Source organism: Schistocerca nitens, chromosome 8 (assembly GCF_023898315.1).
Source record: "Schistocerca nitens isolate TAMUIC-IGC-003100 chromosome 8, iqSchNite1.1, whole genome shotgun sequence".
NCBI lineage: Eukaryota > Metazoa > Arthropoda > Insecta > Orthoptera > Acrididae > Schistocerca > Schistocerca nitens.
Window position 1 is genome coordinate 339,923,618 of NC_064621.1, and position 22,556 is coordinate 339,946,173.

Consider the following 22,556-nt stretch of genomic DNA (forward strand, 5'->3'; position numbering starts at 1 on the left):
CTGTGAAAGTTGGGTCACATTTCATAAGGACGGCTGATCATTGAAGTTCTCTCCCTTTATGAACACAGACAACTCAGTTCAGTCTTTTTCATCAAAACTAGTTTCCATTAGAAGCTTGCCTTTCTTGTCTGAAGTGTAACGCATCACTTGAAGCTTTGGTTGTCCTTAGTCTGCTGCTGTTAAGATACGTATTAGCTAAGGAACCCAGATCCAAGAAACCACCTTCACCCATATTAATAATCATAAAAGGTTTTCCTTACTCTACCTGGTACCACCACATTTTCCAGTTCCTCAGGCACCACTGCGTTTAACATTCTTTTTCCTTTTCTCTATATCACCAAAGTCTCTATCGGAAGGCATGTAACTACGAGTGGACACTAAAAACTTGATTTCAACACTTTAAAAGCTACGTACTGGAACAAGCAACACTGAAGCTACCAACATCGTATGACACAGTTATCACACCATAGAATGAGTTTACACAACATTCAAAGTGCTCACAGCAGGCACAGGTTACTACAATCACTGCCTTTAGGCGAATGGCACATTCAGCGTTCACCGTGCCGCTGTCGTTGGAACAGTCATTCTCCTATATTTATCGGCCGTCTTGTGAACTAAAAGGAAACCTTTGTGGTATTTTCAGTGTTTTGGCATTTTCAGTGTTTCCCATTTCCAGTCTTCAATTGTCCAAAAGTAAAAAACCGATTGTTCTATGGAGGTAGTCTCATTTTGGAACCACTGGAACCTACAGTTATCAGTCTGCCATCATTTCCCGTTGGAAAAAAGCTCAAAAACACTTCTATGGGAGATTGACAGTTTACATCAACATTTGTCCGACCACTTCAAGGAAATCATGCTCAGCTGCTAATTTGTACCGTGTAAACCATCATATTTGTGAGTTTATCATGACAGGCTCATCTGCTCTGTCGTCTTCACCGTCGTCATGAACAGCATTTTCAATGAGTAGTTCAGGATCTGGCGAGGAGATGAAGTTCCTGCTGTACTTGCCTGTTGGAGAACATATACAGAAGCATCCTCAGGACAGTTTCTGCCTCACATGTCTGTGAATCCAAATCACTCTGAATTTCTTCTTCTAAAGGAAAGACGTTCAGATCATGGGTGACTTCTGGAAACTTCCATGAACATATAATGCCTAAAACAAATTATAGTCCCAAATAACAACAAAAAATGAGCCTAAAAATTAATAAATTTACACGCAATTACAAAATTAGATATGAAAGTACAAACAGTCCCAGTGGTTTCGCCTCGTAACCACTCATAAAGCCTGTAATACAAACTCAAATTTGCGTCGCAATAACTTTAGAAATAATTACTTTCACTCTCAATGATCTCCTCAATATGATCAAAATGCAAAATCCCCGTGTCAAGTAAATTATATAAAAAAATTTGCGGACACATATCTCCTACACTCACGTAGCAAAAACTCCGCACCGACTGTTGCTTTGATTGCTGTAAACGACACCTGTATTCCAGTGCATTCGTAGAACAGTTCAGTGTACAGCTTCGGGTTTGTGTCTCGCAATAGCATCGTTGTTTCACGCGAAAGGCACTAGTACCGCAAAAAAATTAACAAAATGGTAGTTTCAGGCAGAAACCACTGGGGCTCAAAGGGTTAATCCTTTCTATTTACCCTGTTCCAGACCCATTTCAACGTTTCCCAAACTTTGGGTCATAAGCAGAGACCGGATTTACAAGTTAAAGCATGTCGCATTCATGTTTCCATGTTTTGGCCATTTGGGGGAAATGCATATTTCGAAGATTTCATCGATATAACTGCGTGAATTTAGGCATTTATTTTGCATGAATATTACTGAAATATCAGATTAATAAGTCATGATTGCAAAATACTAATACGGATTCTCCACAAAATAATGGAAAAACTGGTAGAAGCCGACTTCGGGGAAGATAAGGTTGGATTTCGGAGAAATGTAGGAAGACGCGAGGCAATACTGGTACTACGACTTCTCTTAGAACATAGGTTAACGAAAGGCAAACCTACGTTTAAAGCATTTGTAGACTTAGGGAAAGTTTTTGGCAATGTTGACGGCAATATACTTTTTGAAATTCTGAAGATAGCAGGGGTAAAACACAGAGAGCGAAAGGCTGTTTATAGCTTGCACGGAAACCAGATGGCAGTTACAAGACTCGATGGGTACGAAAGGTAGTGGGACAGGGTTATTCCATCTATACAATGAGCAAGTAGTAACCAGACTAAGCAGAGATTAGGTCAAGGAATTAGTGTTCAAGGAGAAGAAATAAAAAGCTTGAGGTTAGCGGGTGACGTTGTAATTCTATCAGGTACAGGAAATGACTTGGAAAAGCATCAGAACGGAATGACCAGTTTCTTGAAAAGAGGATATAAGATGAAAATCAACAGAAGCAAAACAAGGATAATGGGGTGTAGTCGAATTAAATCAGGTGGTGCTAAGGGAACTACATTAGGAAACCAGACACTTAAAATAGTAGATGAGTTCTGCTACGTATTCGAGCAGAAAGATAATAGGTGATGGCCAAAGTAGAGAGGATATAAAATTGAGGCTGGCAATGGCAAGATATACGTTTCTGAAGAGGAGAAATTTGTCAACGTCGAATATAGATTTAAGTGTTAGAAAGTCTTTCCTGAAGGTATTTGTCTGGAGGGTAGCCAATTTTTTGGAAATATGTGGTAAGGTCTTATGGGACCAAACTGCTGAGGTCATCGGTCCCTAAGCATACACACTGTTTAACCTAACTTAAACAAACTTACGCTATGAACAACACACACCCATGATCAAGGGAGGACTCGAACCTCCGACGGGGGGCAGCCGCACGGGTCATGACAAGACGCCTTAGACCACGCGGCTACCCCGCACGGCTGGAGGGTAGTCATATATGAAAGGGAAACATGGACGATAAACAGTTTGGATAAGAAGAGAATAGAAGCTTTTGAATTGTGGCGCTGCAAAAGAGTGCTGAAGATTAGATGGGTATATCGAATAACTAATGAGGAGATACTGAACAGAAATGGGGAGAAAAGAAATTGATAAGACAGATAAGACACATTTTGAGAGATCAAGGAATGACAAATTTAGTGTTACAGGGAAGTGTGTGTGTGCGGGGGGGGGGGGGGAGGGGGGGAGGGGAGGGGGGAGCGTCAGAATCGTAGAGGCAGACCAAGTGATGAATATAGTAAGCAGATTCAAAAGGACAGAGGTTATAGAAGTTACTTGGAAATGAAAAGGCTTGTACTTGGTAGAATAGCATGGATAGCTGCGTCAAACCAGTCTTCGGACTGAAGGCCACAATAACAACAACAACATTGCATATTATATCATGTTTCTGGTCTCTGTGCATATACTGCTCTACCTTGCATGATAACATCTTTTGTTATGGTTTTTAGGATTCCGTAACTCATTCGGTAACAATGGAACCCTTAGTGGTTCACTTCACACTGACCGTCTGTCTGTTTGTCTGTCTCTCCGTCTGACTGTTAAGACCCCTTTTTCTCAGGAAAGGGTAGAGGTATCGAATTGAAATGTTTCTCAGATACTAAGGTCTGCGGTCCCTTGCTCGTGTACAAAATTTAAGCTTCTAAGTCACTGCAGTCATACTGTCATTTATATTATATATTTCGATACTTGCAGACTGAGTCATCAAAACCTATAGATGAACTGTCTGTATACGTAATTAAGATTTTGTGAAATCCACAGAGCGTGTGTGCTATTCTCACTTGTCTGGTAGCCAAAAGTTCAAAGTATGAGTAATTTGTCAAATTTTGTTTAAGTCTGCAAACTTCATAGTAGTTAGTTTGGTTCGGTAGATGTCGGTAGAAGTTAATATACTTCATGCCAATAAATTTCAGTAAAAAAAGGATCCTGCTGTTGTTAAGCGGCGCTGCCCTGTGTATCATGAGGGCTGGGAAAGAAATTAAAATGTTTTTTCAATGCGCTAAATCGTACATAAAAAAATATGACAATTGCATGGGTGCGGATAAATTGGGAAATATTTCAGAGATTTTGAGAAACGCCTCTGCCCTTATCGGTTAGTATAATTGAGTAATCGTTCGTAACTGATGTTCAGCTAAGCTTAAGCAGCATTATTGTTGTTAGTTAAGCCGTTGAGACGATTCTGGGTTGGTTGGGCCGCTCTTAAGGTGTCGTGCGGCGCGGAAGACACCCTTTTGACGAGTTCCGGTCACAGCAAGTAGTCGCTCAGTCTGCAGCGCCGTGCGTCGCACCATAGAGCTTCTCCTTGCGACGTTCCACGGTCAGGACCCAACCGATATGGTGACGAGCCCTGGAGGGGCGCTGCAGGCGATGCCGTGCTGTTAGCTAAGGCAAGTCGCTTTGGTCGTCTGCTGCCATACTCCATTAACGCCAAATTTCGCAGCACTGCCCTAACGGACACGTTCTTCGTGCGTCCCACATTGATTTCTGCGGTCATTTCGCGCAGTGTTGCTTTTCTATTAGCACTAACGCCTGTACGCAAACGTTGCTGCTCTCGGTCGCTAAGTGAAGGCCGTCGGTCACTGCGTTTTCCGTGGTGAAAGGTAATGCCTGAAATTTGGTAGTCTCAAAACATTCTTCGCACTGTGAATGTCGAAATATTGAATTCCCTAACGATTCCCGTAAATAAATGTCCCCTGCATCTATCGCCAACTACCACGCCAAACAAGGTTATGTACATTTCTCAGGATGCGGGGGCATTGTTGAGTCTTGCATTATCCTGCTAGAATATACCATTTGGTACCTTGGTTATGAAGAGGATGCCAGCAGGGTTTATATCATTCTTTCCAAACACTGACGAGCATTTAGCTTCGGCCGGCCACTTCTAGGCGCCTCAGTCCGGTACCACGCGGCTGCTACGGTCGAAGGTTCGAATCCTGCCTCGCGCATGGATGTGTGTGATGTCCTTAGGTTTGTTAGGTTTAAGTAGTTCCAAGTCTAGGGGACTGATGACCTCAGATGTTAAGTCCCACAGTGCTTAGAGGCATTTGAACCATTTGAATTTAGCTTACCTTCAGCAATTGCTAAACGACTGTTGGTACATGCTATAGCTCTCCACATTGTGATTCCTGAAGTTGGAGATGTATGTGTCTCAAGAACTGCTGCTATCTGTGATCTTTCAATCTGTGGTATGGTATTAGCAATAAAAAACGGATGGCGGTTCGAAGTCTTACCTCAAGTTTCTAGAAATCTTTTTCCCACAGTCCATGCTGCCACTCTGTCTGTAACCTCTGCCCAGATTGCAACTGTTGTCATCGGCCTGTTTCTCAGAGCCAGTCGAGTAATACCTCAACTTTCACGTGGTGTAGTCGTTCTGGAAGGACCTGAGGCTACTCTTCTTGCCAGACTGCGGCGGCGCGGTCCACCGTCCCTTTACGGCGAACCCGCACCTACCTGTGAATATTGTCTCAGCATATCATCAGTAGGGAAGCCGAGCGAAACCTACTGTACTTCGATGTGAACCAGGCTGCAATTAAAGTCACTAATCTACGTTTCGGGAGAAAGTTTTCGCACGAAATGAAAGGTTGGAAATTTTGTCCTCAATTAATATATTCTGACACTTAGGTGAACAAGTATCACTGCCAAGCCCGTGCTAGTCTTAACGCAGTCACTCACTATCCCTTTCACTCACGTTATCAAGTTTATGGTGTTGCATTTCCCGAAAACGTAATAGCTACAAAAATACACATGGTTTTTGATTGAGAATGCTCGCCAAATATTAAGTCTGTCGGTACCTAATGCAGTCACAGTTTTTAGCCACCGACCTGCTCAATACGCAGCCGGCCGAAGTGGCCGTGCGGTTAAAGGCGCTGCAGTCTGGAACCGCAAGACCGCTACGGTCGCAGGTTCGAATCCTGCCTCGGGCATGGATGTTTGTGATGTCCTTAGGTTAGTTAGGTTTAACTAGTTCTAAGTTCTAGGGGACTAATGACCTCAGCAGTTGAGTCCCATAGTGCTCAGAGCCATTTGAACCATTTGCTCAATACGCCACGTGGAATCTATGTCTTTTTTCGTCACAAAATTCACTTCAAAATTCCGAAATTTCTACACACCCATCGGAATAACTATGCCGTCACTTTACAACACTTTTGTTGTATGAAACACTGTCAGATCCGGAAACTTATCATTTCCATCGGAACTACTACTACACACGTCCGAACTGTTTCATGGCTAGGCTCCGACTCCTCTCTAGAATACTCTAAGTCTTCTCTACCAGCAGAGAAAGGCGCGCGAAGAATATTGCTCTAACATTGGTCAGTTTACTCAACAGCCAATACCAAAACAACATTCTCCCGCGTCAGCCCGCGCTTTTCATCAATAACCAATCGCAAAATAGTAAACCTATCGACTGCACTTTTTACCGATTATCTAATATGCTGAAGTTTTGTTTATGCATAAAGTTATTTACTATTGTTTCCCTTTACCATAAACTTACTTTACAAATCTATTCTACAAAAATCCCCTTTGACCACATCCATACTTCGAAATGTTCCCGCACTAAATCCCACTACATAACTCAAACAATTATCTTCATTTTAACCTTAAACCGCACTCTCGCATCATTCAAACTGCTAAAACTCATTTATAACATTTTACATACACAAAAAGACATAACACCACTTTATGAAAATGCTAGAACAGTTTATGAAAAACATTCTATTACTTTAGTGCACTCTAGTGGGCACAATCGAAACTAAATCACAGTCCGCTATCCAATACTGTCCTCTATCGGCTGATACATAAACTACGTGCGCGTCCAGTCTCGCGTCACCATCTGTCACTATCCAGCTCTGAGACACATCTCCCACTCGCCTCCGAAGCAGGATCGGTATATGGCGCTACGCCTCATGTTGTCCATTAGTGCTTCTCTTCACCATTCTTCCTACTGTCTGCGCGATTTGTCGGCACATTGTTCCCACGTCGCTCATGCCAATGATTCGATCTTTCACAAAACCCCAAAGATGGAGACAGGTTGTGCGCGCATGTCCTCTGTATATGCTGTGTTACGACCTCCTCTAAAAAGTAAAGACACGGCCAATAGCCAGTTTATACCCACACTATTCTTTTCCTGCAACCGTAATGTTTTTTTCTGTAGTGGAAACCCTTAAAAGTAAGCTCGCACAGGGATGTATTACTGTTCAGTGTGAAATGGAACTTGCTGTACCGTTCCAATGTTTTATTAAATTGCTAGCACGCAGAAATTATTAGTAAGAGTTTCTTCTCTTGCAGGTAATACCTCAGCTGGTGCCCAAAAGGAGAGATTGGACTAAACAGTGTTGTTTATTGAATTTTTTTCTGTTGTTTACCACGTTTCCCATTTTCCTTTCCTTTGTGCGGCCTGGACGGTATAAATGAGGGGTGTGTGAACTAGCAGAAAGGTTTAGGCACAGATTGTAACACTGCATGAATGGTCGTTCTGGGGTAGGGTAGTACCAACCCCCAAGCGTGAACAAGTTTAGCAGAGACCAAGTTTGCAGGTCAGGGCAAAGATGACACGTAGGCGCGCGGATTGGCTCTGTCAGGTTGGCGCGCCACCCCCACCACGTTTTGTAAGCGGAACGGTTAGGCGAATTTGGTTGGAAGAGCACTTGTTCCTGGGTCGTGGTGCTGGACAGACATGGAGACGCAGCTCTCGTTTTGGTAATGTTAACATAGGTATTAGATTGTCTGAAATCTGCTCTGTAATGAAGTCGAAATCAGGTGCGAAATTACCAGTGAACCCCATAAGGGAATTGATTTTCTTAATTTACTCGAATTTCAGTAGACCTTGCGTTAGTGCCTTGTTCAGGCAACGCACCATGTGCCTTAAGCTCACGGTCACGTTATTGCTCTGTGCTTAACGGAAATTCACTCATTCAATGTATTTTAATCTGCTCTTCCATTTACAGTAATATTTTGGGGATTTTTATTTATTTTCCATATGTTTTCGTTGTGAACTTGCTTTCGCGCCACGTGGTCGGTTGTAGCAACCGCCGCATTGATAAATTGTAGTTTCGGTCTGAAAATATATTGTACACGGTGAATAATCATACAATAGTGAGCGAGAGTAAAATAGGGAAGGAATAATCGTGTGTGTCCATATTTTTCTGGGTTTCTGTTAGCTACTGAAACTTGGCCATGTGGGTTGAACAGCACTGAAGTGATGTCTCTTGTGCACCCCCATAACGATTTGATATGTTGGCGATGTTGTGCGTTAAGTAAAATACTCGTGCCACTAGGAAAAGTATCGGATTTAATGCCCACTGATTTGATAAAGATTTGCGAAATACTCTTTCACCCTGACCTAGTTTTGCTTGTATTGTCTTTGCGGAACTTGTTCTGAGTAATCTATAGCAACTGAATGTAATAACCGATGGTTTAGGTATAATTGTGCGGTTGTATAAAATTACATTGAAGCCAGGTCTGCGCTCCTCTGTCCCATTCCATAATTACGTGGCGAAACTGAACCATGTTAACTAGAGACCGGTTTTGATGATGTACATTGCAAGAGAAACACGACTAGTTGTTGAAATACCATCGGTACTGAATAAATATCAATTAATCTCTACCCTCGACTGATCATTTACTCCTTCCATCATAAAGAATAGGTGGCAGTCAGTACCACAGTCGAATTCTGGGTCATAAAAGCAAATAAAAGCTATATACTGCCTATTAAGCCCTGTATAGGTGCCTTCTGTAATCGTTCAAAAAAATGCGTTATCCGTTGCGTTCAAATTTCTACCGGTTCGTTAAAACCTTCCGCTAGAAATTATTAATACCCAGCAATAACTCGCAGGGGCCAGTAATTTCGTGGACCACACGAATTTAAGAAAACATTTACTACAGACGGTAGCTTGCAGGAGCGGTAGGATATGTCAAAACGACGGTAATCTACCTACATAGGTAGACTTTTACCACCACCAGTACTGATAGGCTACGTTGCAAGTGTATCCCAGAGGTACGGAAATACTGGAGTATCAGTGGGGTAGTGTTCGGTCCAGGTCATTTCTGTCAGTGTAACGTGAGACGTGTCAGTGTGGCCGGCCGGAGTGGCCGAGGCGCTTCAGTCCGGAACCACGCCGCTGCTACGGTCGCAGGTTCGAATCCTGCCTCGGGCATGGATGTGTGTGATGTCCTTAGGTTATTGAACGCAGTTTTCCGAAATTCCTTCGCCAGGGAAGGCGAATGGAGTATTCCAGAATTCGAAACACGAACAGCTGCTAGCATGAGTTTCTTAGAAGCAGATACCTTAGGGCTTGCGAAGCAACTCAAATCGCTTGATACGGGCAAGTCTTCAGGTCCAGATTGTATACCGATTAGGTTCCTTTCAGATTACGCTGATACAATAGCTCCCTACTCAGCAGTCATGTATAACCGCTCGCTCACCGATAGATCTGTACCTACAGATTGGAAAATTGCGCAGGTCGCACCAGTGTTTAAGAAGGGTAGTAGGAGTAATCCATCGAACTACAGACCTATATTATTGACATCGGTCTGCAGTAGGGTTTTGGAGCATATATTGTATTCAAACATTGTGAATCACCTCGAAGGGAACGATCTATTGATACGTAATCAGCATGGTTTCAGAAAACATCGCTCTTGTGCAACGCAGCTAGCTCTTTATTCGCACGAAGTAATAGCCGCTATCGACAGGGGATCTCAAGTTGAGTCCGTATTTCTATATTTCCGGAAAGCTTTTGACACCGTTCCTCACAAGCGACTTCTAATCAAGTTGCGGGCCTATGGGGTATCGTCTCAGCTGTGCGACTGGATTCGTGATTTCCTGTCAGGAAGGTCGCAGTAATAGACGGCAAATCATCGAGTAAAACTGAAGTGATATCAGGTGTTCCCCAGGGAAGCGTCCTGGGACCTCTGCTGTTCCTGATCTATATAAATGACCTGGGTGACAATCTGAGCAGTTCTCTTAGGTTGTTCGCAAATGATGCTGTAATTTACCGTGTAGTAAGGTCATCCGAAGACCAGTATCAGTTGCAAAGCGATTTAGAAAAGATTGCTGTATGGTGTGGCAGGTGGCAGTTGACGCTAAATAACGATAAGTGTGAGGTGATCCACATGAGTTCCAAAAGAAATCCGTTGGAATTCGATTACTCAATAAATAGTACAATTCTCAAGGCTCTCAATTCAACTAGGTACCTGGGTGTTAAAATTACGAACAACTTCAGTTGGAAAGACCACATAGATAATATTGTGGGGAAGGCGAGCCAAAGGTTGCGTTTCATTGGCAGGACACTTAGAAGATGCAACAAGTCCACTAAAGAGACAGCTTACACTACACTCGTTCGTCCTCTGTTAGAATATTGCTGCGCGGTGTGGGATCCTTACCAGGTGGGATTGACGGAGGACATCGAAAGGGTAAAAAAAGGGCAGCTCGTTTTGTATTATCACGTAATAGGGGAGAGAGTGTGGCAGATATGATACGCGAGTTGGGATGGAAGTCATTAAGGGGCTCCGGAAAGGCTCAAAATCATGAAAAGTTCAATTTTTACTTTTTTGCGTTTTCTGATTCTGCAGACTATTACCTTTTAATAGATATATAATTTATTCAATTCCGAAGACTACAACTATTTTTAAATTTTTTTTAAAATGTGTTCTACATGGGCGTGACCTACTGTGGCGCTGTTAAACTGCTGTCAAATGGTGTTATTATTAACGTCCGTGTTCATCAGGTACATTTTAGTGATGTGAGATAAAGTATGTGTTGTGGCTAACCTGTGATGGTTCAATATATATCGCTGGTGTGATTGTCGATTGTTTCATGTTTATTTACTCTGTCGTTATCTCGAAAATATTCGTAATTAATTCTGTTTCTTGAGTCTCTGTTTTGTTGAAGTATAATAATGAGTAAAAGTAAAGTTATTAGAAATCCTCTGAAGGCTTTTAAGAAAAGGAGAAATGTTGGAAAGCCAAAGGTATGTGTTATTACTGTAAACAATAAAGACGATGAAAATCCCCAACATAGCTTGTGTCCCAAAGAAGAAGACAGTTGGTGTAAATATAACAAAGGATTGCTAACAGGTGATGTGTACACTCATAAGCATAGTCTGCCTCATGCAATAATGGAGGTGATAAAACCTATTTTCAGAGACTTAGCAGCACCTGAACTGTTGAAAAAGTGTATTCACGGAAAAACTCAAAACCCCAATGAAAGTGTAAATAGTGTTATATGGTCGAGAATCCCCAAGACTGTATTTGTTGGAATAGAAACACTTCACTTTGGTGTGTATGATGCTGTTGCGACTTTCAATGATGGCAATATTGTAAGGTGCAAGGTATTTAGAAATAAGGGAATGAAGATAGGTTCTAACATAGTACGAGTGATGCTTGCTTTAGACAAGGAACGCCTTCGGGCTGCAGACAGGGCTGTAAAGTGTCTAGAAATACAAGCAAGAGTAAACAGGAGGAGGAACAAGAGGAAGCTGGAGGAGGAGTTTGCAGAGGATGAAGATAATCAATCCTATGGACCTGGAATGCACTAAAAAGTTAATCCAATCTTTGTCGCTCGATTCCCAAAACTTTTATTTTCTCATACTAATTACATGTTTTCTAAGGATCTTCCAAACATATTTGTTTCAAACTTTCAGTAAATGTTGCACAGTACCTTCTGCATAATTTAACACAGCCTTTTTCCAAAAAGCTGTGTATTTTTGAATATATAAATTAAAAAATTGCAAAAAAAATGTTGTGAATTTTCATTACAATTGAAAAAAAATCATCTTTAATAACTGAACTAAAATTTTGTAAAATCCCTGTGTTAAGTTGTAGCCCATATTCCAATAAATAATCTGTAAAAAGTTCCACTTCCTACCTCAAATACTTTGTGAGGAAAGGTGTAATTTATAAGCGTTATTTTAACGTTGCAAGTATAGGGCGTTCCGGAGCCCCTTAAAGCAAAGACGTTTTTCGTCGCGGCGAGATCTATTCAGTCACCAACTATCTCTTCCGAATGCGAAAATATTTTGTTGAGCCCAACCTACATAGGTAGGAATGATCATCAAAATAAAATAAGAGGAATCAGAGCTCAAACAGAAAGGTTTAAGTGTTCGTTTTTCCCGCGCGCTGTTCGGGAGTGGAATGGTAGAGAGATAGTATGATTGTGGTTCGATGAACCCTCTGCCAAGCACTTAAATGTGAATTGCAAATTAATCGTTTAGATGTAGATGTAGGTTAGTTAGGTTTAAGTAGTTCTAAGTTCTAGGGGACTGATGACCTCAGAAGTTAAGTCCCATAATGCTCAGAGCCTTTTGTCAGCGTGTTGAGACGTCGCGTACGGTGGTCAGGTGACCTGGAGCTGGACGCGGAGCGGTTCGCGACGTGGGAGGAGACGTTCGACATCCTGCAGCGGCGCGGCTTCGGCCTGGTGCTGGGCGTGCAGCCGTTCGTCAGCACGGAGTCGGCGCACTTCGCGGAGGCGGTGAGGGCGCGCCTGCTGGTGGCGCAGAGGGACACGCCCTACTACGTGCCCGCGCTCGTCGCCCGCGGCCCGGGGCTCCTCAGCGCCGGCGTGCTCGACGTCACCAACAACCACACCGTGAGTCCGCACCTCGACCGACACTACTTCATCTACACCTACATTTATGCTCCGCAAGCCACCCAACGGCGTGTGGCGGAGGGCACTTTACGTGCCACTGTCATTACCTCCCTTTTCTGTTCCAGTCGCGTATGGTTGGCGGTAAGAACGACTGTCTGAAAGCCTCCGTGCGCGCTCTAATATCTCTAATTTTACTTTCGTGATCTCCTCGGGAGGTAAAAGTAGGGGGAAGCAATATATTCGATACCTCATCCAGAAACGCATTCTCTCGAATCCTGGCGAGCGAGCTACACCGCGATGCAGAGCGCCTCTCTTGCAGACTCTCCCACTGGAGTTTGCTAAACATCTCCGTAACGCTATCACGCTTACCAAATAACCCTATGACGAAACGCGCCGCTCTTCTTTGGATCTTCTCTATCTCCTCCGTCAACCCGACCCGGTACCGATCCCACACTGATGAGCAATACTCAAGTATAGGTCGAACGAGTGTTTTGTAAGCCACCTCCTTTGTTGATGGACTATATTTTCTAACGACTCTCCCAATGAATCTCAACCTGATACCCGCCTTACCAACAATTAATTTTATATGATCATTCCACTTCAAATCGTCCCGCACGCATACTCCCAGATATTTTACAGAAGTAACTGCTACCAGTGTTTGTTCCGCTATCATATAATCATACAATAAAGGATCCTTCTTTCTATGTATTCGCAATACATTACATCTGTCTACGTTAAGGGTCAGTTGCCACTCCCTGCACCAAGTGCCTATCCGCTGCAGATCTTCCTGCATTTCGCTGCAATTTTCTAATGCTGCAACTTCTCTGTATACTACAGCATCATCCGCGAAAAGCCGCATGGAACTTCCGATACTATCTACTAGGTCATTTACATATATTGTGAAAAGCAATGGTCCCATAACACTTCCCCTGTGGTGCGCCAAAGGTTACTTTAACGTCTGTAGACGTCTCTCCATTGAGATCAACATGCTGTGTTCTGTTTGTTAAAAGCTCTTCAATACAGCCACACAGCTGGTCTGATATTCCGTATGCTCTTACTCTGTTTATCATACGACAGTGCGGAACTGTATTGAACGCCTTCCGTAAGTCAAGGAAAATAGCATTTACCTGGGAGCCTGTATCTAATATTTTCTGGGTCTCATGAACAAATAAAGCGAGTTGGGTCTCACACTATCGCTGTTTCCCGAATCCATGTTGATTCCTACAGAGTAGATTCTGTGTTTCCAGAAATGACATGATACTCGAGCAAAAAACATGTTCTAAAATTCTACAACAGATCGACGTCAGAGATATAAGTCTATAGTTTTCCGCATCTGCTCGACAACCCTTCTTGAAGACTGGGACTACCTGTGCTCTTTTCCAATCGTTTGGAGCTTTCCGTTCGTCTAGAGACTTGCGGTACACGGCTGTTAGAAGGAGGTATTCGACACCGGAATTGACGAATGCATTGATTCACTCAAAGCAGTCAGTTAGTTTCATGTCCCATGCGTCATTTGTATAATGAGTTAATCATAATCGTGTGGAACGCCTCATTTTACATTCATATTACCTTTTGATATGTAAATACAAACCTACGTTTCTAGCATTTGTAGACTTAGAGAAAGCTTTTGACAACGTTGACTCCAATACTCTCTTTTAAATTCTGAAGGTGGCAGGGGTAAAATACAGGGAGCAAAAGGCTATTTACAACTTGTACAGAAACCACATGGCAGTTATAAGAGTCGAGGGACATCAAAGGGAAGCAGTGGTTGGGAAGGGAGCGAGACAGGGTTGTAGCCTCTCCCCGATGTTATTCAGTCTCTATATTGAGCAAGCAGTAAAGGAAACAAAAGAAAAATTCGAAGTAGGTATTAAAATCCATGGAGAAGAAATAAAAACTTTGAGGTTCGCCAATGACATTGTAATTCTGTCAGAGACACCAAAGGACTTGGAAGAGCAGTTGAACGGAGTGGATGGTGTCTTGAAAGGAGGGTATAAGAAGAACACCAACAAAAGCAAAACGAGGATAATGGAATGTAGTCGAATTAAGTCGGGTGATGCTGCGGGAATTACATTAGGAAATGAGACACTTAAAGTAGTAAAGGAGTTTTGCTGTTTGGGGAGCAAAATAACTGATGATGGTCGAAGTAGAGAGGATATAAAATGTAGACTGGCAATGGCAAGGAAAGCGTTTCTCAAGAAGAGAAATTTGTTAACATCGAGTATAGATTTAAATGTCAGGAAGTCGTTTCTGAAAGTATTTGTATGGAGTGTAGCCATTTATGGAAGTGAAACATGGACGATAAATTGTTTAGACAAGAAGAGAATAAAAGCTTTCGAAATGTGGTGCTACAGAAAAATGCTGAAGATTAGATGGGTAGATCACATAACTAATGAGGAGATATTGAATAGAATTGGGGAGAAGAGGAGCTGGTGGTACAACTTTACTAGAAGAAGGGATCGGTTGGTAGGACATGTTCTGAGACATCGAGGGATCACCAATTTAGTATTGGAGGGCAGCGTGGAGGGTAAAAATCGAAAGGGAGACCAAGAGATGAATACACTAAGCAGATTCAGAAGGATGTAGGTTGCAGTAGGTACTGGGAGATGAAGAAGCTTGCACAAGATAGTGTAGCATGGAGAGCTGCATCAAACCAGTCTCAGGACTGAAGACCACATCAACAACAACATGTAAATACAGAGTGAACTACACTGTAGATCCAAAGAAACTGGTATAGGCATGCGTATTCAAATACAGAGATAAGTAAATAGGCAGAATACTGCGCTGCAGTCGGCAACGCTTGTATAAGACAACAAGTGTATGGGGCTGTTGTTACGTCGGTTACTGCTGCTAACAATGGCAAGTTATCGAGATTTAACTGAGTTTGAACTTAGTGTTATAGTCAGGTGCAGGAGCGATGGGACACAGCATCTCGGAGGTAGCGATGAAGTGGAGATTTCCCCGTGAAACCATTTCACGAGTGAACCGTGAATATCAGGAATCCGGTAAAACATCAAATCTCCGACATCGCTGCGGCCGGAGAAAGATCCTGCAAGAACGGGACCAACGACGACTGAAGAGAATCATTCAGCGTGACAGAAGAGCAACCCTTCCGCAAATTGCTGCAGATTTCAGTGCTTGGCCATCAACAAGTGTTGGTGTGTGAACCATTCAACGAAACATCATCGATATGGGCATTCGGAGCCAAAGGCCCATTCGTGTACCCTTGATGACTGCACGACACAAATCTTTGCGCCTCACCTGGGCTCGTCAATACCAACACTGGACTGTTGATGACTGGAAACATGTTGCCTCGTCGGACGAGTCTCGTTTCGGTTTGTACCGAGCGGTTGGACGTGTACGGATATGGAGACAACCTCATGAATCCATGGATCTTGCATGTCAACAGGAGACTGTTTAAACTGGTGGAAGCTTTGTAATGGTGTGGGGCGCGTGCTATTGGAGTGACATGGGACCCCTTGATACGTCTAGATATGACTCTGACATGTGACACGCACGTAAGCATCTTGTCTGATCACCTGCACCCATTCATGTGCATTGTGTGTTCCGAAGATATTGGGGAATTCCAGCAGGCAATGCGACACCCCACACGCCCAGAATTGCTACAGAGTGGCTCCAGGAACACTTCTGAATTTGGCCGCTTCAGCTGGCCACCAAACTCCCCAGACATGATCGTTGTAGAGGATATTTGGGATGCCTTGAAAAGCGCTGTTCACAAGAGATCTCCACCCCCTCGTACTCTTACCGATTTATGGACAGCTCTGCACAATTCATGTTGTCAATTCCCTCCAGCACTACTTCAGATTTAGTCGAGTACATGCCATGTGTTGCGGCACATCCGCGTGCTCGCGGGGGGCCTACACGATATTAGGCGGGTGTACCATTTTCTTTGGCTCTTCAGCGTGTATGAAATAAAGTCGCCATAACTTCTGAACCGTTTGCGTTAGGACATTCAAACTGCGTGGTTGGCCGCAGGGCGTGATGGGAATTAGTATGTGAATATGGTTTGGTTTAGCGAAGAAGCCCAATTTTTTGGGTTGGGTTCGTCAATAAGCAAAACTGGCACATTTAATGGACTGAGAATTCGCTTTTCGCGAGCAAGAAGACTCTTCACCCGCTACGGGTGACTATGTGGTGTGCAATGCCCAGTCACGGAATAATCGGTGCGATATTCCTTGATGGCACAGTGACCACCGAATGGTACGTGAAGGTTTTGGAAGATGATTTCATGCCATTGTCCAAAGTGACCCTGATTTCGACAAAATGTGGTTCATGCAAATGGAGCTCGACCCCATCGAAACAGCAGAGTATTTGATGCCCTGGAGGAGCACTATGGGTATCGCATTCTGGCTCTGGAATACCGAGAGGCCACTGGCATAGGCCTCGATTGGCCGCCATATTCTTCGGATCTGAAGACATGCGACTCCTTTTTTGGGGGTTTATTAAAGACAGAGTATACAGCAGTAAACCCAAAACCATTGCCGAGCTGAAAACAACCATTCAGGATGTCATCGGAGCATCGATCTTCCGACACTTCAGCCGGCCATGCAGAATTTCGCTTTTCGTCTGCGCCACATCAACTCCAATGATAGCAGGCATATCATACATGTCATAGCCTAAATCCGAATATCTGTAGCGACGTTTACATGTTGAATAAAGTCTGTGCACGCCGTAGTTTGTAACTAATTCACTTTTTTTTCATATAGTTCAATAATTGTCATTCTGTATGAGTACGTGCTGACCAGTAACATTAAAAAAAAATACTGTACTGTGTTACTAATTTCTAACATGCACTTTTTACACTTTACAAAAATAGAAATGCTTCTATGGAAAAGAAGGAATTGTGATGGAGAAATGTTGTCTATAAATGACAAAAATAATTGTACAAGCCTGCGATCATTATCCCTGGTCAGATTAATTGTCTGTGTTAATTGCTATTTATATTTATTTTTTAAAAAAATACACATGTTAATGCGTTTCGGTTATGACCACCGCCTGAATCTGTCAGATAAATAGAACAAATGAGAAGTAATATTCCCGCAAGAAATGCTGTTATACATTGTACAGAACAAAACGAAGACATGCCACATTTAAAAGCTCAATTTACTCTATATTGCGGATACACGTGTACACTTGTACCCTGACTAGAGCTCTTTAGCGAGGCAGACTATGTTCAGTATCAATCTGTGGACTTCAGCTGGCGTTAAATGCAACTCGACCTGTCAACTAAAACAAAATTAACATCTACAAATCAAGCATACAGTCATTTCATAAAATAAACCATAAAAATTATGAACTGCAAATTTCATGCTAAAATTAATATAACGTCTACAAATTGGACAAACTCATTTCATAGAAAACAGCGTAAGTCATTTTACAAAAAGTAACCTATAAAAATGCATGATTGTAGTTAAAAGCAATTTGTCTTATGGCTTCCAATTCTACAAGGCAGAGCTTGATGTATCTCTATTGAAACCTCCTTCTCTTTTCATAAGTTGAGAATATAAGACATGATGACTTTATTATTAAAGTAAATAGTAAGAGGATTGACATGTTAATATACAAATAACTGTCTATTCTGCTGTCGTCACCACCTCGCACCTGTTGAGTTTATTTGTAGAGTTGACACCTGCCTAATATCGTGAGAAGTGTTGCGGAAGTGCGGCAGCACGACTTGTCATGGACTCGACTAATGTCTGAAGTAGTGCTGGAGGGAACTGACACCATGAATCCTGCAGGGCTCTCCATAAATCTTTAAGAGCAAAAGGGGTGGAGATCTCTTCTGAACATCACGTTGGAAGGCATCCCAGATATGCTCAATAATGTTCATGTCTGGAGAGTTTGGTGACCAGCGGAAGTGTTTAAGCTCAGAGGAGCAATTATGGACGCGTGGAGTGTCACATTGTTCTGGTGGAATTGTCCAAGTCTGTCGAACGCTCAATGGACATGAATCGATGCAGTTGATCATGATGTGTCGGCAGCGGGGCCAACACCTTGTAGATCGAAGTGGCTGAAAGTGCACGCTAAACTAACGCAGACGGGCGTGAAGTACTGGAACATGAGACTTATTAATGAATAAGAAGAACAGTACGTAGCTGGAATAATATACTTAACTTTATTCTCTTGTTGGAATACATCTCTTGAATAGTAGTAAGCTATAAGCACTGATACACATGGCGCCTTGCTAGGTAGTAGCTATGGAATAAGCTGAAGGCTATTCTATCAGTCTCTCGGCAAATGAGAGGAAGACTTGGTAGGTCTGGTCGCAAGCTATGTCGTCCGTACAACTGGGGCGAGGTCATGTCCGTGTCTTGTGACCTGCCATGTGGTGGCGCTAGGTTTGCGATTACACAGTGGCGACACGCGGGTCCGACATGTACTACAGGACCGCGGCCGATTTAAGTTACCACCTAGCAAGTGTGGTGTCTAGCGGTGACACCACAGATCAAACAGGATGCTTACGTACGCGTCACCTGTCAGAGTCATATATAGACGTATCAGGCGTCCCATATGGCTCCAACTGCACATTGCCCACACCATTACAAAGGCTCCACCAGCTTGAACAGACCCTTGCTGACATGCAGGGTCCATGGATTCGTGAGGTTGTCTCCGTACCCGCACATGTCCATCCGCTCGATACAATGTGAAACGAGACTCGTCCGACCAGGCAACATGTTTCCAGTCACCAACAGCCCAGTGTCGGTGTTGACGGGCCCAGGCGAGGCGTAACTCTTTGTGTCGTGCAGTCATCAAGGGTACACGAGTGGGCCTTCGGCTCCGAAAGCCCATATCGATGATGTTTCGGTGAATGGTTCGCACGCTGACAGTTTTTGATGGCCCAGCATTGGAATTTGCAGCAATTTGCGGAAGGGTTGAACTTCTGTTATGTTGAACGCTTCCCTTCAGGCGTCGTTGGTCCCGTTCTTGTAGAATCTTTTTACGGCCGCACCGATTTCGCAGATCTGATGTTTTACTATATTCCTGAGATAAATGGTACACTCGTGAAATGGTCGTACTGGAAAATTCACGCTTCATCGCTACCTCGGAGATGCTGCGTCCCATCGCTCGTGCGACAACTGCAACACAACGTTCAAACTCACTTAAACCTTTATAGTCTCCCACTGTAGCAGCAGTAACCCAAGTAACAACAGCAGCAGACACCTGTTGTCTTATATGGGCGTTGCCGACCGAAGCGCCGTATTCGGTCTGTTTACATATATCTGTATATGAATACGCATGCCTGTACCAGTTTCTTTGGCGCGTCAGTGTATTTTAGTAGTAATGTCTTTGTCTATATCTATTCTACTATATACAGACAAGTCGCTGTTTAACGTTGTTAGCAAAAGTCTCGGCAAGTTCTTGACTGATTTGCTTCAGATTTTTACACCCTACTCTAATGAGCATTCTGAAGGTCAGAGACTATGTATTTTATTATATATAATACATAAGGACTTAAGCGATATATAAATGCGATATGTTACTACCAGAAACCTCGAAAACTTCTTGACCTGTTTACTTCACAATTTTACATGTTACTCTAACGAGCTTTCAAATGGACGTAGGCTGTATATTTTTTTTATATACACTCTAAGGCAAAAAAAGACGCCCGACGAAGGAGTTATGCAAATTCGTCACAAATCGATAATTACACAGGTATTGTAAACTCTGGTGGCAGATGGATGAACATGTGACGCTGCAGTACAGTTTCACCGTACAGCTGGCAAGCCTAATAAACAAGCGCATATCGATACCAGGGCATAAAATGCTCGTGAATTTCATTCTGTCTACTCAGATGGACAGTAATTACACTGCTGGCCACCGTAAATGCAACACCAAGAAAGACAAGAGGTAGCACAACAAGATTTATTTTGTAGATAACATGTTGACCAAGTATCAAATGATTACGTTTACAGACGTCTGTGACATGTGGTTCCTGCCAGAATCAGTAGCCAGAGTAGTCGCCATTGTTGGAGATCACCGCTGCCACACGTCTCGGCATTGAGTCAAAGAGACGTTGGATGTGTTCCTGGGGTACAGCAGCCCAAGCAGTTTCCACACGTTGCCAAAGATCATCTGGTGTGGCAGCTGGGGATGTAATCTGGGTCACTCGTTGAGCAACCATGGACCACATGTTTTCTATCGGCGAAAGATCCGGAGAGCGAGCCGGCCAGGGAAGCAGTTCAATCTGGTTATTGACGAAGAACCTTTGGACAATGCGTGCCACGTGTGGTCGCGCATTATCCTGTTGAAATATGGCTGTGGCCGAGCCCTGAAGGTAAGGAAGGACAACTGGCTCCAGCACCTCGGATATGAAGCGCCGGCTATTTAAAGTACCGGCAATGCGTACTAGAGGCGTGCGAGAGTAATATCCAATACCGCCCCATACCATAATACCCGGTGCAAGACCAGTGTGGCGGTGCATAACGCAGCTGTCCAGCATCCTCTCTCCACGGTGTCTCCACACTCGAATCCGACCATCGTGGTGCTGCAGACAGAAGCGTGCCTCGTCAGTAAAGACAACGTCATTCCATTCTGCCGTCCACATCCGTCTGTCATCACACCATTGGCGACGGAGACGTCTGTGGTTCTGGTCAATGGTAGACGAAGCAATGGACGTCTTGCGGACAGACCACTCTGCTGTAAACGGCGTCGAATGGTACGCGCAGACACTGGATGATGCGTTACAGACGCAATGTGCTGTGCTATGGTTCGGGATGTCACTGAGCGATCCGTCACTGCCATGCGCACAATTTGCCTATCAGCACGTGCAGTGGTGCACCGAGGTGAATGCGATCGACCACGTCGGTCCGTCGTACCCTCCTGCATCCAACGGTCACATATCCGCATTACAGTTGTTTGGTTTCGTCCAACACGACTAGCGATTTCTCTGTATGATAACCAACAATCTCGGTAAGCCACTATCCTTCCTCTGTCGAACTCGGATATTTGATCAAAAGATGTTCGCTGTTGTCTACGAGGCATAACTGATCGTCTTGTGAAACAACGACAAGGTAAACACACGTGCCGAACGTACACTCGTCGAAATCGCCAAGCCTTAAATGGCGCTATGAGGTGGCGCCACAGGCGCGCGTGATGTGCATCTGCGCTGAAATTCTGATCAGTTGAATATCTCATCGCTGCAAACCCATGGTGTAAATTTCACTTGATTCGGATGCTTCCTTCAGGGTGTTGCATTTACGGTGGCCAGCAGTGTGTATCTCGCAGACAGGCGAGTGAGCAGTTTGCGCAGGTCTCGGTATCTGAGTGAAGACACATAGTTGGGCTATAAGAAGCCAGTTGGGATAGTCGACGAATCACTCGAGATTTGAGTAGGAGAGCTGCCATTGTTCGACGGTGTTGCCAGGAATGGGAGGACCGCAACAGAGCACAGCGTCCAGAAGGAAGCGGTCGATCTAGAGAGACGACAGACCGTGAGGACCGAACAGTCGTCAGAGACACACTCAGAGCCGCGCATTCGTCATCATCATCGATCCGACGTGCATCTGGTGCTTCGGTGACCACAGGGACCATTAATAGGCAGCTCACAGAAAGGGGACTGAGCTCACGGCATTCCTTGCACCGACTGTCATTGACCTCCGCCCACTAACAACCTCTTTGCAGTGATGTCGGGAGCATTCGGCCTGGAATCTGACTGACGAGCAGATTTGTCTTCAGTGATGAGTCCTGCTTCCACGTGAGTCCCAGTCACCAGCGACGCCGTGTCTGGAGACGCCACAGACAGCGGTCGGATAACAACATGAATATCGCCCATCATACGGCCCAACAACCAGACGAGATGGTCTGGGGTGCCATTTCATTTCATAGTAAGACTCCCTTGGTTATCATCCGCAGCATCCTTACTGAAAAGGATGCACCGTGTTGACTTGCTCAATTTGTGAAGGTCTTTCTCTCGAACAAATCATCCAGTTTTTCTGAAACTGTAATCATTTGTTTGTCTGCACATGTACATCACATCCACGATTTCCTTCCCATTCGCATAA

At 43.8% G+C, this 22,556-nt stretch overlaps 1 protein-coding gene across 2 annotated transcripts in view; it reads left to right on the top strand.

Annotated features, from left to right (window-relative positions):
* Nucleotides 1-22,556, top strand: part of LOC126198954 (myogenesis-regulating glycosidase) — a 750,462-nt gene that overhangs the window by 688,272 nt on the left and 39,634 nt on the right. For both annotated transcript variants that reach the window (XM_049935600.1, XM_049935601.1), the window contains one exon: nucleotides 12,284-12,534. In XM_049935600.1, coding sequence (XP_049791557.1) covers nucleotides 12,284-12,534 — 251 coding nt within the window. The remainder of the gene's footprint in view (nucleotides 1-12,283; nucleotides 12,535-22,556) is intronic.